This window comes from Gekko japonicus, unplaced genomic scaffold (genome assembly GCF_001447785.1).
Source record: "Gekko japonicus isolate JY-2015 unplaced genomic scaffold, Gekko_japonicus_V1.1 scaffold75, whole genome shotgun sequence".
Classification (NCBI taxonomy): Eukaryota; Metazoa; Chordata; class Lepidosauria; order Squamata; family Gekkonidae; genus Gekko; species Gekko japonicus.
This window is the reverse complement of record NW_015173124.1, coordinates 1,392,523-1,408,435: the sequence shown is the minus strand read 5'-3', so window position 1 is coordinate 1,408,435 and position 15,913 is coordinate 1,392,523. Positions and strand designations below refer to the sequence as shown.

The 15,913-nt window shown below is 43.2% G+C and overlaps 1 protein-coding gene across 5 annotated transcripts in view; it reads left to right on the top strand.

The window, feature by feature from the left end:
* Positions 1 to 15,913, top strand: part of MAST2 (microtubule associated serine/threonine kinase 2) — a 162,574-nt gene that overhangs the window by 95,429 nt on the left and 51,232 nt on the right. For 2 of the 5 annotated variants that reach the window (XM_015421982.1, XM_015421980.1), the window contains 4 exons: positions 4,315 to 4,447; positions 6,241 to 6,302; positions 7,824 to 7,909; positions 10,692 to 10,900. In XM_015421982.1, the coding sequence (XP_015277468.1) occupies positions 4,315 to 4,447; positions 6,241 to 6,302; positions 7,824 to 7,909; positions 10,692 to 10,900 (490 nt within the window). Of the gene's footprint in view, positions 1 to 4,314; positions 4,448 to 6,240; positions 6,324 to 7,823; positions 7,910 to 10,691; positions 10,901 to 15,913 lie in introns of all 5 variants that reach the window. The other 3 variants (XM_015421981.1, XM_015421978.1, XM_015421979.1) reach the window with 2 other exon arrangements.

Genomic DNA, 15,913 nt, shown 5'->3' with positions numbered 1-15,913 from the left:
GCATCGCCCATCCAACAACCTCCTGTATCAATGGCAGCATCGATACCAATGGATGTTCACTTCACTGACTCTGAGGTGGAAGAGGTCCCAGTCTCTGGCTGCCTACTGAATCCTCCTAGCTCTTGTTCCTCAGCACACTCTCGGTCTCGATTGCCAGTCAGGGTCGAGGATCAACGTCGATGGAGGCAAAAACAAAAACTTCATTGTTTCTCCTCCTCTGACAGCCATTCGCCACCGAGACCTCAGGGTTGATCTCCATGGACATCTGTGACTCCCCTTTTGCTACCTCAACCTTCAGTGATGGTACCTTGGGATCACAGGCAGCTCCAATACCTTTACAGCACATTTCCTCTGGCCTCCACTTTTCCTTGGCTGACCCCAAATTGTCACCCAGAGCTGGACCAGCAATCGGTGAGATCACACCAGTCCTGTTCCCTGGTGATGGAGACACATCCGGTGAATGCTAGTTTGCCCACCAAGCCCTCGGTGCTGATGCCAGAACCTCATTAATCGGTACCGAAGCAGCCGATATCGACGCCTCAGCACCGACAAACCCCGCCGCGATGCCATCCACCATGACTTGCTGATACCCTGGTGCATGTTGCACCATCTTCTCCAGTTGCATCCTTTCAAGGCTCAGAGTCTGTCTCAGAGGATGATGGTTCTGGGGCTCCAGCCACTCCTTTGGATCCATCTCTGTCGCAGCTGGTTGCAGACGATTTGCTGATCTTGCCTTCTGAAGACACCAGATCTTATGGCAACCTAATCCAGCGCATGGCGCATACCCTTGGGTTGGCCATCACTCAACCTCAGCCAGAAGTCACTGATGCTGTCTTTGACATAATTCAACTTGATACCTCTACTGCAGTTGCACTGCCAATGACCCAAGTTCTCCTGCAAGCAGTGAAGTCTCATTGGGACCGACCCTTTTCATGTTTAATGTCCTCAGAGAAGGTTTCCACCATTAGCAAAATACTTACCTTGAATTAATTTATCTTTCTTCCCAAAAAATTAGTCATAAGAGTGTGTGAATTTTAATTCATATTTTTCTGACTCAAATGGACATTTCTGAATCCAGAGTGCTATTGAGTGACAACCAATAGACGAGGTGCATCTAATGGACCAAGAAATGAAAGTTCAGAGCCCCCATGGTGCATGGAATTGAATACATAGTTCATGGGATCCTGATAACATTGTTGAAATAGGGATATACTTAAGTATTGTGTTTTTATGTGATAGTGAAGTCTCTTGCTACCAGGATTTTTAAAACCATATGTTAAGAACATAAGGAAGGCAGCAATTATTGCATCAACATTTGAAAGTGTATTTTCAGAGCAGTGTATGAAGGATTAAAATGTAATGTGTTCTTTTATAATCCTTCCCTGATATGAAACTGTGATCTGTAGAACACAATGAAGCTGAATGTAGATTACAGTAATGCTTTTATCTAATACTGCTTAAAAATAAATATGTGCACATGTACCCTTTTACTGATTTACAAGTCTTGAAAATCTAAACAATGCTGTTCTAGTGATTCCTAATCTTTGCTAGTCTTTAGCTAATCAAGTTCTTTAATATGTACCAGTTTCCTTCCCTTTGTTTCTGATGAGTAAATGAAAGCAGGTGTCAGCTGGAAGGATCAGAGTAATGAACACCAAAGCTTATTGTGACAATCCAGAAAATGATATGACAAAATCCCAAAGTCTAAAAATAGAGGACTAGTCTAATTTAGCATTTTCTTATCTGTTTAGTGTTTATAGCTCGGTTAGCTGTAATATGTAACCATAGTGACAGTTTCGCCTTATATTTTAAGAATATAAAATTTAGCAGTAGATGTCCCAATCATACTATCCATTTTCCATAATCATGTGAAAGCATCTTGTTTCATTCAGTTTTGTATAGATGTAATATGCCCAGTGTTGATTACTGCTCATTGTTGCCTCCAAAAGATATGCTTTCAGCAATATGCCTTCTTTGTAAAAATTAAATTATGTGGCTCACTGGAGGGATTTTCAGTGAATGGTAAAAAATTTTTACTACATGTGCTTTTGAATAAACAAGTAAGTATTATTTTCTTTCTGCATTCATGCCTTACTTGCCAAAAAACCAGATGCCAAAAGAATAATTTAAGGCAACCAGGAACACATCCAAAGGGGGTAGTTCTACTTGATTATATACAGGGGTCATTTCGTAGAAAAAGAGGTGCCGGAGCTGATTAGCATAACTCATTATCATGACTTATTTGCATATGCCACACCCCCTGAAATCACCGGAAGTGTGTCAGAAGGCAACACCCACTGCTCAGGCGCCACTGGACTGTTTTTGATTGCTAGCTATTGGGGGGGGGGAACATGCAGATCTGTCCTTGCAGAGGAGGGAGAGCTTGTACCTGAATAAAACTTGGTCTTAAAGGTGCCACTGGACTGTTTTGGACCGGGGGGTGGTGGAGCTTTGCAACTTATCTGGCTGCTTCTTGCTCTGACTGAGGGCTGCTGGGAGCAGGGGGTGGGGCTTGTTGCATGTGCCCGCCCCCTGGGCTCTTTACTCCCAGAGCTCTGCTCCTGTGCGTTCCTGCAGGAAATGACCCCTGATTATATAGCTGCATTTAAATAGTTTCTTCTCAACAGTTCATTTATCAACTATCCATTTGATCACCAAAAGCATTTCCCCGTGGCATTTTAACTATTCTTTATTTTCATATGTACCTTTATAATTTATGCACAGTTTGCTACTTCCTTTCTCTTATTTCCTTCCCAAATCATGCAAGCTAGGTGTACTGCATAATTTTCACGTGTGTAAGTGTCTCACCTATATTTCATGTAGCTATTATAAAAAGAAGTGCCCAATAGAGTTGTGGAAGGTTGAAAATGCCCATTAACTCTTCACATAATTAAGGCAGTGGGAGTATATCCAAGCAATCCTCTTGGGAAATAGAACCTTGTATTTAAAAAAAATTGAAAAGGGGACGAAGAGCCACAACTTCCAAGCCATTTTTAAAATGTTTTACAAAGTGGTCCAGAGTTGCTGTTGGCCAAGAGTAAGTTCTTTCCCCCCCAAATTTTTTTATTAAAAGGTTTCAAACAGTAACAATGAATAACAGCCAACATAATACCAAAAATATATAGTAACATTACATAGAAAAGTCATTGTTAGAATAAGCAGAAGCAGTAACTTAGTTGATTATTTTGTACAGAGCAAAAACAAAAGTTATCCAAACATACAACATACCCAACACATTATCATTAAAAATTAGTTATGATGTTCAATACTAATAAGACAAAACTCTGTCAGTATTACTGGGAATGAGATTCAAGACAGTTAAAAGTGAAGCCAAGAGTGATAAGGTTTATTAGATGGGAGAATATCTTTAGTAGGAGTAAGTTCTATTACAATCCTAACCTACACCTGAAAGTACCAGTGACACTCAGGAAGCTAGAATCTACGCTGCAGTTACCAAGGGGACATACCATATTTTCTGTGTATAAGATATGGTACTTAGCCAATTCGGTATCTCTGCAACAAGGGTGCCACCAGGCAAATCTGTGTGACTTCCAAGTGGGAAACAAATACATGCTGATGTCTAAAACCTTTTAAAATTTAGATAGGCTGTTAAAACTAGCACAGGTTTGCTAATCCCCCCCCCCAGTCATCATCTACTATCTCATTATTATGATTTACTGTTGTCATTTTTCTTCATCCACAATTCTTTTTAAATCACTGAAGCTTAGTTTTTCAGAGCTGAGAATGAGAGGGATGTTTGTTTATTTTGAACAAGCTTTTAAGTAGGACTGGACAAGTTGCTCATGCATATCTACAAGTTGCTCTTCCCATCTATAAAATGGGAATAAATGGGACTCGTCTCAGGGCAGTATAGCAAGGAAACTTGTTTTATTTTCTGAGGTTGTTTTACTTTCAAATACATAAAGCTGGAAATTTAATGTAATTATTTTGGTTATGAGTAGATAAAACTACCCCTTCTTTGCCCTTCTTATCTATTTCTCTAGGAAATTAACAGCATGGATGTTGCGCTTTTGCTTACTTTTTATTTATTAGCGCTTCTACAATAGGAAGTTGTGATAAAGTAAATAGAGTTAATTTTCAGTAACTCCTAGCAGTTTATTGTGTTCTAGCATGGAGAAGGATGTGGAACCTTATTGCAGTACATAATATGTTCTCTGTTTCTGGGCTAGTTTTGAAATGTAGACCCAGATGTTTAAGCTGAACTATTCTCTTGCTTTCTTTATTCTTTTGATAAATAACCAACTAAGGCTTTGGGAGATAAAATTATTCTCCTTTTGTATCATTTTACTTTAGGAGTTTGATCCCGAAGAGTTCTACCACTTGCTAGAAGCAGCTGAAGGCCATGCTAAGGAAGGGGAAGGAATTAAATGTGACATCCCTCGTTATATTATATGCCAGCTGGGCCTCACCCGAGATCCCCTGGAGGGTGAGGATTTCTACTTTGTATTCATAGGGTATATTAGGTAACAAGTCATTTTTAGTGCTATCATACGTTATGAACCTAGCAAGTGAAACTTCTAATATGAGAGTGGGAAACGCTCTTTGTTAGAAATATACATACATTGTGAGTATATACTGAAAGAGCTGCAGTTGAAACTGTGTGCCCACAGTATGTACATACAATGTAGTTTTTCTTTTTAAAAAGAACATTTTCCTCACTCATTATCGTGTGCATGCGGTATACATGCTAATCATATAGCATATGAAGTGGCCCTGTATGACAGATCTTCAGCTGGCAGATAGAATATATTCAGGTGCACAGTGACTTTTCTGATTTCCTATTTGCTTGACCCCTTAGAGACAATAGTGATATATTAATTCTTTTGTCTGGTTCTTTAATACCATCTTGAATTAAACCTGAAAAAATGTATAAATAGTGATTGTAATTTATCCAAATGGTCTGGGAAACATTCCAAGCACTTGGGGGGGGGGTGAGTTCTGATAAGTGGAAGAACTGTTTACCAGTTTGGTGTGAGAGCCAGTTTGGTGTAGTGGTTAAGTGCGCGGACTCTAATCTGGGAGAACCCGGTTTGATTCCCCACTCCTCCACTTGCAACTGCTGGATGACCTTGTGCAAGCTATAGTTCTTCTGTCAGAGCTGTTCTCTCAAAGACAGTTCTGGATAGAGCTCTCTCAGCCCCACCTACCTCATAGGGCATCTGTTGTGGAGAGGGGAAGGGAAAGGAATTTGTAAACTGCTCTGAGACTCCCAAGTGAAGGGCAGGGTATAAATCCAATCTCCTCCTCCTCCTCCTCCTTTGTCTTGACCTAAGGCAGGAAGGCACAATGAATTTGTACTACAATTACCACAGACCGATCACTACTATCCTGTAAAATAATTTTTCATTTTATTGCCTTTGGGAAATTTTACACATTTTTGTGAACCCTATTCTTTCCCCTTGTCTTTGCCAGAAACAGCTGTACACAATTATTTTTAATCTCTTCATAGCCTTCCATTTAAGAGTCAGCTAATACTTCTGAATGTATGTGATAATGGAAAAGTAACAGTAATAAGGTTTGAGCTTGTGCATACACATGTATCACAATGCTAGAAATATTAATTGTAAAAATATAAATTCACTTACATCAGCTGCCACCTTAGTTACACTTTTTATATGTGTTTAAAACTTAACGATATATAACTTACTGTCAACTGCCATACATTGATAATTTTAACACAGAAAATACGAATGCGTTGTGATGTAATAATTGGTTTGTATAAGTCTCTGAATTGTATTTTATAAAAGCATTCCCAGCTGTACATGGCACATAGAAACAGTAATTATGTGAGTAAACAGATTTCTTTTACAGCAACAGCCACATATCTTTGCAACATGAAAAAATGTTATGAAGAACTGTGCAAGCAGACTGTGCATACTCAAAAGTACTCTCCTTAACTCAAAAAGATTATATGATCACGGGCATTGCAGGATCATGCAATGCCCAGACCTGTGATTTACACTACTGTTTTAGTGAAGGAATTCTGGTATGAAAAATCTCATGAGCTGCCCTTTTCCCTCCATCTCTTTTCCTTGGTTATCAGCTTCCTACACAAGACGACTATCCCAGTTATTTTGTGCATGGAAAGCTGTGCAGTTTATGGAAGGCCTTTCAGTTGCTGAGTGTGTTGGGTAAATTATTAATGAAGTATTACACATTGCATAGTATTTTCCATGAGAGTGTAATGTAACTATGAAATGTTTCCTTTTCTCTCTTTAGAAATCGCCCAGTTGAATAGCTATGATAGTCCAGACACTCCAGAGACAGATGATTCTGCTGAGGTAAAGGTACTGAATAACAGCGTTAGTATCACAGTACAACAGTATTTCTATAATAGCAATTTCACATTGCTCATTGGATTGTATTAAGTATAAATTGAATAGTTGAAATCACTAAAACCGAATGACAGTCTGACAAACTAAAATATTTCTGTGTGTATATGAATTAGGCTTGCCAGACCCCCCAGTTGGTCACCTGCTTTTTGAGGGAGGGTTCTACCTGCCCCCAGCCAGCTGGCCAGCGGGGGAAGCCCTGCCCTCAAGCCCCACCACTGGCAGCCACCCCTCTCCCTTCTCTCTTGAGAAAGAGGAGGGAGAGGGGCGGCTGTGGGCCATGCGCCGATCTCCACTCAGAGATTGGGCAGGCAGGGGCCTCCAGCTGCGGCACTTAAAGAGAGCCCCTTTAAGTGATTGTAATTTATCCAAATGGTCTGGGAAACATTCCAAGCACTTGGGGGGGGGGGTGAGTTCTGATAAGTGGAAGAACTGTTTACCAGTTTGGTGTGAGAGCCAGTTTGGTGTAGTGGTTAAGTGCGCGGACTCTAATCTGGGAGAACCCGGTTTAAGTGCAGGCAGCTGGCGGGAAAGGGGCGTGTGAGGCCATCTGGCTGCTTGTACTTAAAGGGGCTCCCTTTAAGTGTAGGCAGCCAGCAGGAAAGGGCCCCACGCACCCGATCTCAAAGTGGAGATCGAGCACACAGGGCCCTCGAGCTGCCTGCACTTAAAGGGCCTCCCTTTAAGTGCAAGTAGTCGGCGGGAAAGGGCACTGCGCACCCGATTGCCACTTGGAGATCAGGCGCACAAGGCCCTCCAGCTCCCTGCACTTAAAATGGCTCCCTTTAAGTGCAGGCAGCCGGCGGGAAAAAGGCCCCGTGCACCCGATCTCCGAGCTGTATTGCCGCTCGGTGATCGGGTGGGTGGAGCCCTCCAGCTGTGGCTCACGGCTGGTGGGACTGTCCCCACAGGGCAGGGCTTGGAGCCTAGCCTTCTCCAATGCGACATCATCACATTAGGGATGCCCTGCCCCCTCTGAGAACACCCCCCCAAAGCCCCCCACTGGGGACAAAGATGGACCTGGCAAACATAATATGAATATATAAACTGCTTTTGGAGGGGGGGGGGCTGGGAATCTGAATCTTGGGTTTCTTTCCCAATGATTGTATTTTAAGCCTGTATAAATAATCAAATTTACTTATGTTCGAAAATATTTAGAAGATGAATAAATTGGTAAATTTAATTCATGTTCAGACATTTTGGTAGAGAAGGCAATTACTATGGGTCAGGGAAAAGCGCAATGTTAGCCTAATCGCAAACTTAAATTTTTCCTCATCTAATGTGTGTTTTGATTAGAAATTAGGTAGAATTCACTTCAAGAAGTACCTTAGAAGTACAATAAGGTATTTTCTGTCCAAATATTGTTCTAAAGTATAATGATTAATGTTAAGAAACAAGTGTTGTAAAAAAGTTTTAAAGTGTAAAATAATTATGTTAAAAGGGAAAAGGTATTTCTGTTTTTTTTTTCAGAGCCGAGGAGCCACCACGCAAGCAAAGAAAACTCCTTCTGAAGAGGAATTTGAAACCATTAAGCTAATCAGCAATGGGGCTTATGGGTAAGAGCATATACTTTTGTCCAGCCATTTTTAAAAAATAATTTACAATTTAATGAAGGTCAGAAGAATTCAGATCTTCAAAAGATATTTTGTTTGATTGAATTTTAACACCTCTTTTTTTAAAAACCGTTTATTTTCAAGTTTTCTACAACAACAATACCAACATTTGAATATACAGATTATTCTTTGGAGGATCATTATACATTTGTTTCCAACCAATTGTCTAATTTATGCCATCTTCTTTTAAACATATTCTCATCTTTTGCTAACAATATCATATTTAGTATATCCATTTCTTTTATTTCCATAATCCTTGTAATTAACTCCTCTCTACTTGGTATTTGTTCCGATTTCCAGCATTTTGCAAACAAAATTCTAGAGCTGGTAAGAAGATAGAATATTACACTTGCATCATTATATTTAATCCCTTCTGGTAGTATATTAAGTAGATATATTTCTGGGTCCAACTTTAGATCTATTTCTACTATTTCTGCTATTAGTTTTTTTACTATTTTCCAAAATTTTACTACTTTCTCACATCTCCACCAGACATGAAAGTAAGAACCCACATTTTTCTTACATCTCCAGCAATTGCCCGATGCATTTTTGTAACATTTTGCTATCTTATCTGGTGTCCAATGCCAGCGATATAACATTTTAAAGATATTTTCTTTGTATGTGGTGGCTTTTGATAGTTTTGTTGAATTCCACATTTTAATCCACTTTTTCATGCATATCTCCTGCCCTAGATCTCTCATCCATGTCCTCATACTTGGTTTTATAATTTCGTCCTTCATATCTTCCTTCAATAAGAAGCTGTATAGTTTTTGTATTAGTTTGTCCGATGATGAAAGCCAGATTTTGTCTAATTCCGACATCGTTGTTTCAAAATCTCTTATTTTATCCTTAGCGAATCTGGACTTTAATTGATTCTTTTCCCAGTTTGTTAAATTGATATTTAGCTCTTGTAGGGTTTCGAAGGATTTTAATTCTTTTTCTTTATTTAATAGTACTTCATAATTAGCTTTCTTATTTCCGCTCAGCAAATTCGGCAATATAAACGCTTCCAATGGTGAGACCCATCCCGGTATTTTATCATAGAAGTTTCCTTTTATACTTCTCCAGATTTTAATTAGTGCACCTCTTATTATGTGATTGTGAAAGTGGAGCTGTATCCGTTCTTTGTCATACCATACATAGGCATGCCAGCCCATGTATAGGTCATATGACCTTCTAGTTTTAACATTCTCTCGTCTTTTAATAACAGCCAGTCTTTTATCCACCCCATCGCTGCCGCATTATAGTAAAGTTGCCAATCCGGAATACTGAGACCCCCTCTTTCCTTTTTATCTCGTAATAATTTCAGCTTGATCCTTGGTCTTTTTGCTTGCCAAATAAATTTTCTTGTTATTTGGTCAAGTTCTTTGAAAAGTTTGTTATTTTTAAGAATTGGGATGGTTTGTGCTAGAAATAGGAAGCGTGGTAGGATAGACATTTTTATCGTGGCAATTCTACCCATAAATTTTAACACCTCTTTTAATGTAATACATTGATCTTGGAATTTCTTTTTAACTTTTAAAAGATCCTTTATAACATAAATTATGGTAAATATGTGCTTGCATTAGCCAAACCTTGCCTTTTTAGGATTAGCTCAGTAACATACATAACAGTCCTTTTATCAGATGTTATTGTGTGTCTCACTATATATCTGTCCATTCTGCTGCTATGTGTATGTGTTCCTTTGGGTGAAAATTAAAGTAATAAATATTTAAGTGTGAAAGTAATTGTGATTGCTAAATTGGAAAGAAACCAGGGTCTTAATAAATACGGTTTTAAAAGATTTTGTGTGTTTATACCGTAAGCATCTCTTTCCAAGAGTCTGAAAGTTAATTGGTCAGTGGTGTGTGGAAAATGCCGTCAAGTTGTGACTGCAGCCTTGTAGGGTTTACAAGGCAAGAGACGTTCAGAGGTGGTTTGCTATTGCCTGCCTCTACCCTTGTTATGCTATGCTGGTGTATGTTATTTATATATTTATATATTTATTTATTTATTTATATTTTCAATTTGTACTCCGCTCACCCCCGAAGGGCTCTGAGCGGCTTACACGGTGCATGGTGCAGAGACCTATGCAGAAACCCTAACTATGGCCACAGTACGTCTGGGGTGGGGGGAGCCCTACCAGGTACCCTCCCGGCTCCAATCGTATCCATCTGCTTGTGAAATATAATGTTCTGTGGACAGCAAAGCATCAGGCACTTTCAGAGAAATGGAAGTAGACATTATTAAATAAAGGAAGATAAATGGGAAATGTTAATAGTGTACAAGGAAGTGCAGGAAAATAATTTATTAAATCCATTTTAGTAAAGAAGTCCTGGTTTGTGGTGACTAGTTGAACATTCTAGCCTGTATTCGGTTGGATAGAAATTTTGCAGTGTCTTAAGGAAGTTATAGTTGAACCAATGAAAACTAGAATGATAAATTTGGTCTTGTATCCAAGAACTGGTTTTTATGTTACTGTACATCATCTTTCCCTGTTGCTTCTGTTATGTGTGATTTGGGACTCATCAGACCCATCCTGAGTGTTAGTTCAAAACAACCTGTGGAGCTCCTAGATCTGATTCTTTTACATGTTGCAGTAGAAACAGAGACAACTGTGTATCACTCATTCTTCTTTTGTCAACTTCTTGATAATTTGTGAACTGGTTAAAGAAAGATTCACAACTCTTGGATTAGTATGCTTGTGGCATCTCTAATGTTGTGTAATTGTCTTGTTTTGTCTCAGGGCAGTATTCTTGGTGCGCCACAGGACTACCCGCCAGCGCTTTGCAGTGAAGAAGATCAACAAGCAGAACCTCATTTTGAGGAATCAGATTCAGCAAGCTTTCGTGGAGAGAGACATCTTAACATTTGCAGAAAACCCTTTTGTAGTCAGCATGTTCTGCTCCTTCGAGACAAAGCGCCACCTGTGCATGGTCATGGAGTATGTGGAAGGTATTTGTTTCATCAGTGCAGACGTCACCTAGTCATAATGATCATACACATGGATAAAATTGTGTTCTCTTATGAAAAGGGGTAGAGACCACTGTATACGCTGTACTGTGTGTCCTTCAGGAGTTCTTCTCCATATTGTCTGTGTACATACTGTGTACTTGCCCTGTATGTATTGTTCTCCCTCTGAGGTGGAGGACATCTCCATGGGTTATTCCCACTGTGCCTTTAGGGAGGCAGGAAATACTTTTTCCCACTTCCTTTTGGCGCCTTCGAAATCGCCCATCCCCTTAGTTCTGTTCCTGCCTCTACAGGGAGAAGCAGCAGTAGAAAAGGCTTAGCCCTAATTCTCCAACTTTTCCCATCTTTTCGTTCTTTTTCAGCCTAACTTCGACTTTTATTCACTTGCCTCTCCTTTCTTCCTTTCTGCTCTCTTTTTTCTTCTTCCCCCTTCCTTCTTTGCTCCCTCTCTGGAGCGAAGATTATGCAGCCGCAATGAGGCCAGCGGCCCCGGTTCCAGCGATCACATGGCGGCAACAGAGCCCCTCAGTGGCTTCTTATCAAGGGACGAAGAAGAGAGCACATGCACTGCGGAGGTGGCTGTGGCGTGAATCATCAGTGGGGCCGACTTGCCCTTGAGGCATTCTCGTGCCACCCCAACGGACCTGGCTGAGCTGATGGTGGCACTGTGCACCCAGAAGCACTGCCGGCAATCATTGGGAGAAGAGCCCGCCCTGTTGTTGGGGCACCATCGGCCTGCCAGCGGCCATTTTGGGGGTGCAGAGTTTGGCTCCGACAGCCTCCGGAGCTCTGCCCAGCTAATAAGCAGTTCACAGCATTTGTGAGGAAGTTTTACGCTTTGCCTAACTATGCCAATGAGATATTACAGGTGTCTCCAGTGGATGGACTAGTGGCAGCTCTCCAAACGACCGACTTTGTGTCTGAAGATGGTTTGGGCACAATCCGTGACCCCACAGATAAGAAGGTGGAAGCAACACTAAAAAGGATCCATGAAGCAATTGCCATGATGGTGAGGGCAGCTTCCTCAGCCTCTATTGCTTCCAGAGTGGCCATAGTTTGGATCCGCAAACTGATTCAACTTCTGCCTGAAGACAACTGAGGTCTCTTGGAGGGAGTCACTCTCCAATCAGCAGGGCCATAAACAAGAGAGTCATTGTCGACAGAGCCTTACGACATCCATTGGACATTCAGGCCATAGAACCGGTACCCATTTCCGAAAGGAGCCGGGGTGTTTATCTTGTTTATGGTTCCCAAGAAGAACGGCGACTGGAAAACTATCCTGGATCTCAAGTTTTTGAACAAATTCATCAAACTCCGTCACTTTCGCATGGAAACGTTGAGATCCATCATGGAATCCCTGTTACCCAACGAGTTCCTGACCTTGATAGATCTCACAGAAGCCTACCTTCATCTCCTAATTCATCCGGCACACAAGCGTTTCCTCGGTTTTGTGAGGGCAGCCAGCATTTTCAATACAGAGCCCTTCCGTTTGGTCTCTCCACGGCTCCCAGGCTATTCTCCAAGTTGATTATCAGCCCGGTGGTGCATCGGTGATCCAGAACAGTTCATCAACTCTAATGACACTGTCAAAACTCCTGGGTCTCATGATATCCAGTATAGATATGATCCAATGGGCATACCTTCATTCCAGACCTCTGCAGTGTATCCTTCAGCCTTATCAACATGCCATCATGGAAAGAAAGACTCTCAATCTTTGGGTTCCCAGCACAGTCAAGAGCAGCTTGCTATGGTGGTCCAAGCTGGACAATCTTCACTGCGGCAAAGTCTACCACATCCAACAACTCTTAGAGATTTTAACTGATGTGAGTCTGTCTGTCTGGGTGCAATCCTAGAGGAACAGTGGTGTCTTGCCGAAACGAACCTCTCCATCAATGTGCTGGAGCTCAGAGCCATTTACCATGCCCTGAATTATTTCAGCACTCGCCTGCGAGGACAGCATGTGTTGGTGCGGACGGACAACATTTCAGCCGAAGCTTACCTCAACAAGCAGGGCGGTTCCTGGTCATCTCGACTGCACCAGGAGGCAATGAAAATCCTAGTCTGGGCCGAAAGGAACTTAACATCCCTAACAGCAGAGCACATCAGGGGAGCAGACAAAATACGGGCTGATTGGCTCAGCAGGGAAACCATTTGCGAGGGAGAATAGGCATTGCATCCGAACTTCTTCAACATAATAGTAAATCAGCTAAGGCAACCCCTAGTGGATCTCTTTACCTCACCCGAAAACCATCAGCTTCCAAGATACTTTACTAGGTACTACTACCATGAGGTGGAAGCACTGACAGCACCATGGCCCAAGGGCCTGCTTTTCGCCTTTCCTCCCCTTCCACTGATACCCAGAACTCTTCGGAGGGTCAGGGAACTGAAAGCAGAGGTGATCCTGGTGGCACCTCTATGGGCACGTCAGCCGTGGTTCTCAACCCTGAGAGAGATGGCAATCAGCCCACCTCTTACTCTCCCAGTGACCCCAGACATGTAGCTTCAGGGACCAACTTGGCACCCCCACCCAGACTGGCTGTGTTTGACCACCTGGAGACTGAGCAGAGGAATCTCTCTCACCTAGGAGATTCAGTCGAGGTCACCGACACCTTTCTATCATCTAGAAGGCAATCCACCATTCGCATATACAACACTACCTGGAAGGCCTTTGTTTGTTGGTGTAGATGGAAGAGGATCGATCCCTTTTCTCCCTCGGTGGAATCCCTCCTTTCCTTTCTGCAAGAAGGTTTGGACTCTGGGCTAAAGCCTGCAACTATATGCAGACAGGTCATGGCTCTCTCTACGGTGTTACCTACCATGAGCGGTTACAAGACAACCAGGCATCCTCACGTACAGCATTTCCTTCGGGGCAACTGTCAAATCTCTGCCACAAATTCATCATTTTCCGACGTGGAGGCTGCATACTGTCTTAACAGCACTCACCAAAGCACCCTTTAAACCATTGCACAAGGTGTTTCTGGTAGCGGTGACCTCCGCAAGAAGGGTCTCAGAACTCAATGCCTTGTCAGTCAAGTCTGATCTCTGCATGATCTTCTTCGTGGTCTCTGTGCTTCACACCAATGGGATCTAGTGCGCCTGCGCTGGATCTGCCGGTGCCTAGCAAGCTCTCTTAAAAGGATTTTCATGCCTGGCCCAACTGAGCATGTTCAGGAGCCCCAGTGAGCATGCCCAGAAGGGCAGGCACGAACATCCCGCCAGTTCTTTCCTTTCCGCCGCGCTGAGCAGACCTATCTTCGAGAGGTCTGGCCGGATCGCTGCCTTTGAGTCACTTTTTAGTGATCAGCTCTCGCTTTTTTGCCTCAGTTTTTCTTCAGTTTCTTTTTCTTTCTCTGTTTTGACAAAAAAAGGAGATTTTTTGTTTTCGTCGTCTGAGGTAAAATTGCCTCAGGCCTTCGGGCCGCTGGCCCCCCCCCCCACCCTCCTTGTCGCTGGCTTTTTCTCCTCAGTCTATGGAGAAAAAGAAGACAAAAAAGTCAAAAAAGTGGGGATTTTTCAACCGTTGTCGTACTTGTGGAAGTAAATTGGCTCCTCCAGACGGACATAAGTACTGTATTTTTTGTCTTGGAGAGACCCACAAGCCAGACTCTTGTGAACATTGTGCGCAGTTTTCCAACCAAACACGGAAAAACAGAGCAGCACGTTTAAGAGTTTTCCTTTTGGAGAAGGCGCTTCAACCGATGGCTGATCCGCCGGTTGTTTCCTCCGTCATCATGTCTTCCGCTGCCGACGCATCGACATCAAAGCCATCGACATCGAAGGTTAAGTCCGTGTCCGATACCGAGAGGTCGAAACTGAAACCTAAGGTACCGAACGTTCCTTCCGCAGCATCCACCTCTGCTAAGAAGGCCAGGAAGTCGGACTCCTCTGTGGCGACGCAGAAGGTGGCCAAGGCGGTGAAGCCTGCTAAGAAGGACTCTGCGCCAGCAGCACCGGCCCTTCCGCCACCATCGATACCGACTGGTTCGACACCGATGGCATCGATACCGGTGAACCAGGTCGCGTCTGAAACGACGGTACTTGTGCTAGACTCTCCAGACCATACGGTGGAGACAGCCTTGTACGATGTCGACCAAATGGGGCTCGTAAGTCACCAGTTGGGTGCGGAGTGTTCCCCCGGTCCATCCAGCTCGTCGGCATTGGTTGCCTCAGAGCCTCCCGACATCAACGGTCATCGGCATCGACGGTCAAGATCCAATGCAGAGCGTCCGCCTCCCTGTCTGTCGCCTGACTCCATCGATATCGACGCCTTTGACTGCAGAAGGGGCACCTATGCTCTTCCGTCAACTTATTCTCCGCGTCGTCCTCGGTCGAGGAGTCGTTCCCCAAGATCGTGCATGCTGACTTGGGATGAAAGGCAGTACTGTTACCTATACGGTCCGTACCACCCTCCGATGCCGTGGCTGGGCCATTCGGGATACACTGACTGGGACAGATACTCCTGTCGATCTTCCCACAGATCCCGTTCTCCGAGGTGATCTAGGCCATCCGCAATGGTCTCTCGCCCTCCTCAGCCGGACGCTGTTCCACTGTCGGGAACGTCCGCCGTCACTGCAGCTGCACCAATCCAGCCGCCTGCTCCGTCTCCACATCAGTCTACCCCGGCTGGGGAGCCTGACTCTTCGGACCCATCGATATCGGGTTCCGATACCGAGCCATCTGAGTCTCCGACGTCACCCCCTCCCACCGATGTCTTCCAAAACCTTCCCATATCTCCTTCAGATGCCTTGTCGTCCTACACCGACCTAATCAAAAGAATGGCCCACGCGTTGGGCTTGTCAATTGTTCAAAAGGATCCTCAGTCTACGGATTCCCTCTACGATATTACCTTCCCATATCTCCATCTGATGCCTTGTCGTCCTACACCGACCTAATCAAAAGAATGGCCCACGCGTTGGGCTTGTCAATTGTTCAAAAGGATCCTCAGTCTACGGATTCCCTCTACGATATCGTCCAACTTGATACATCCTCAGTCGT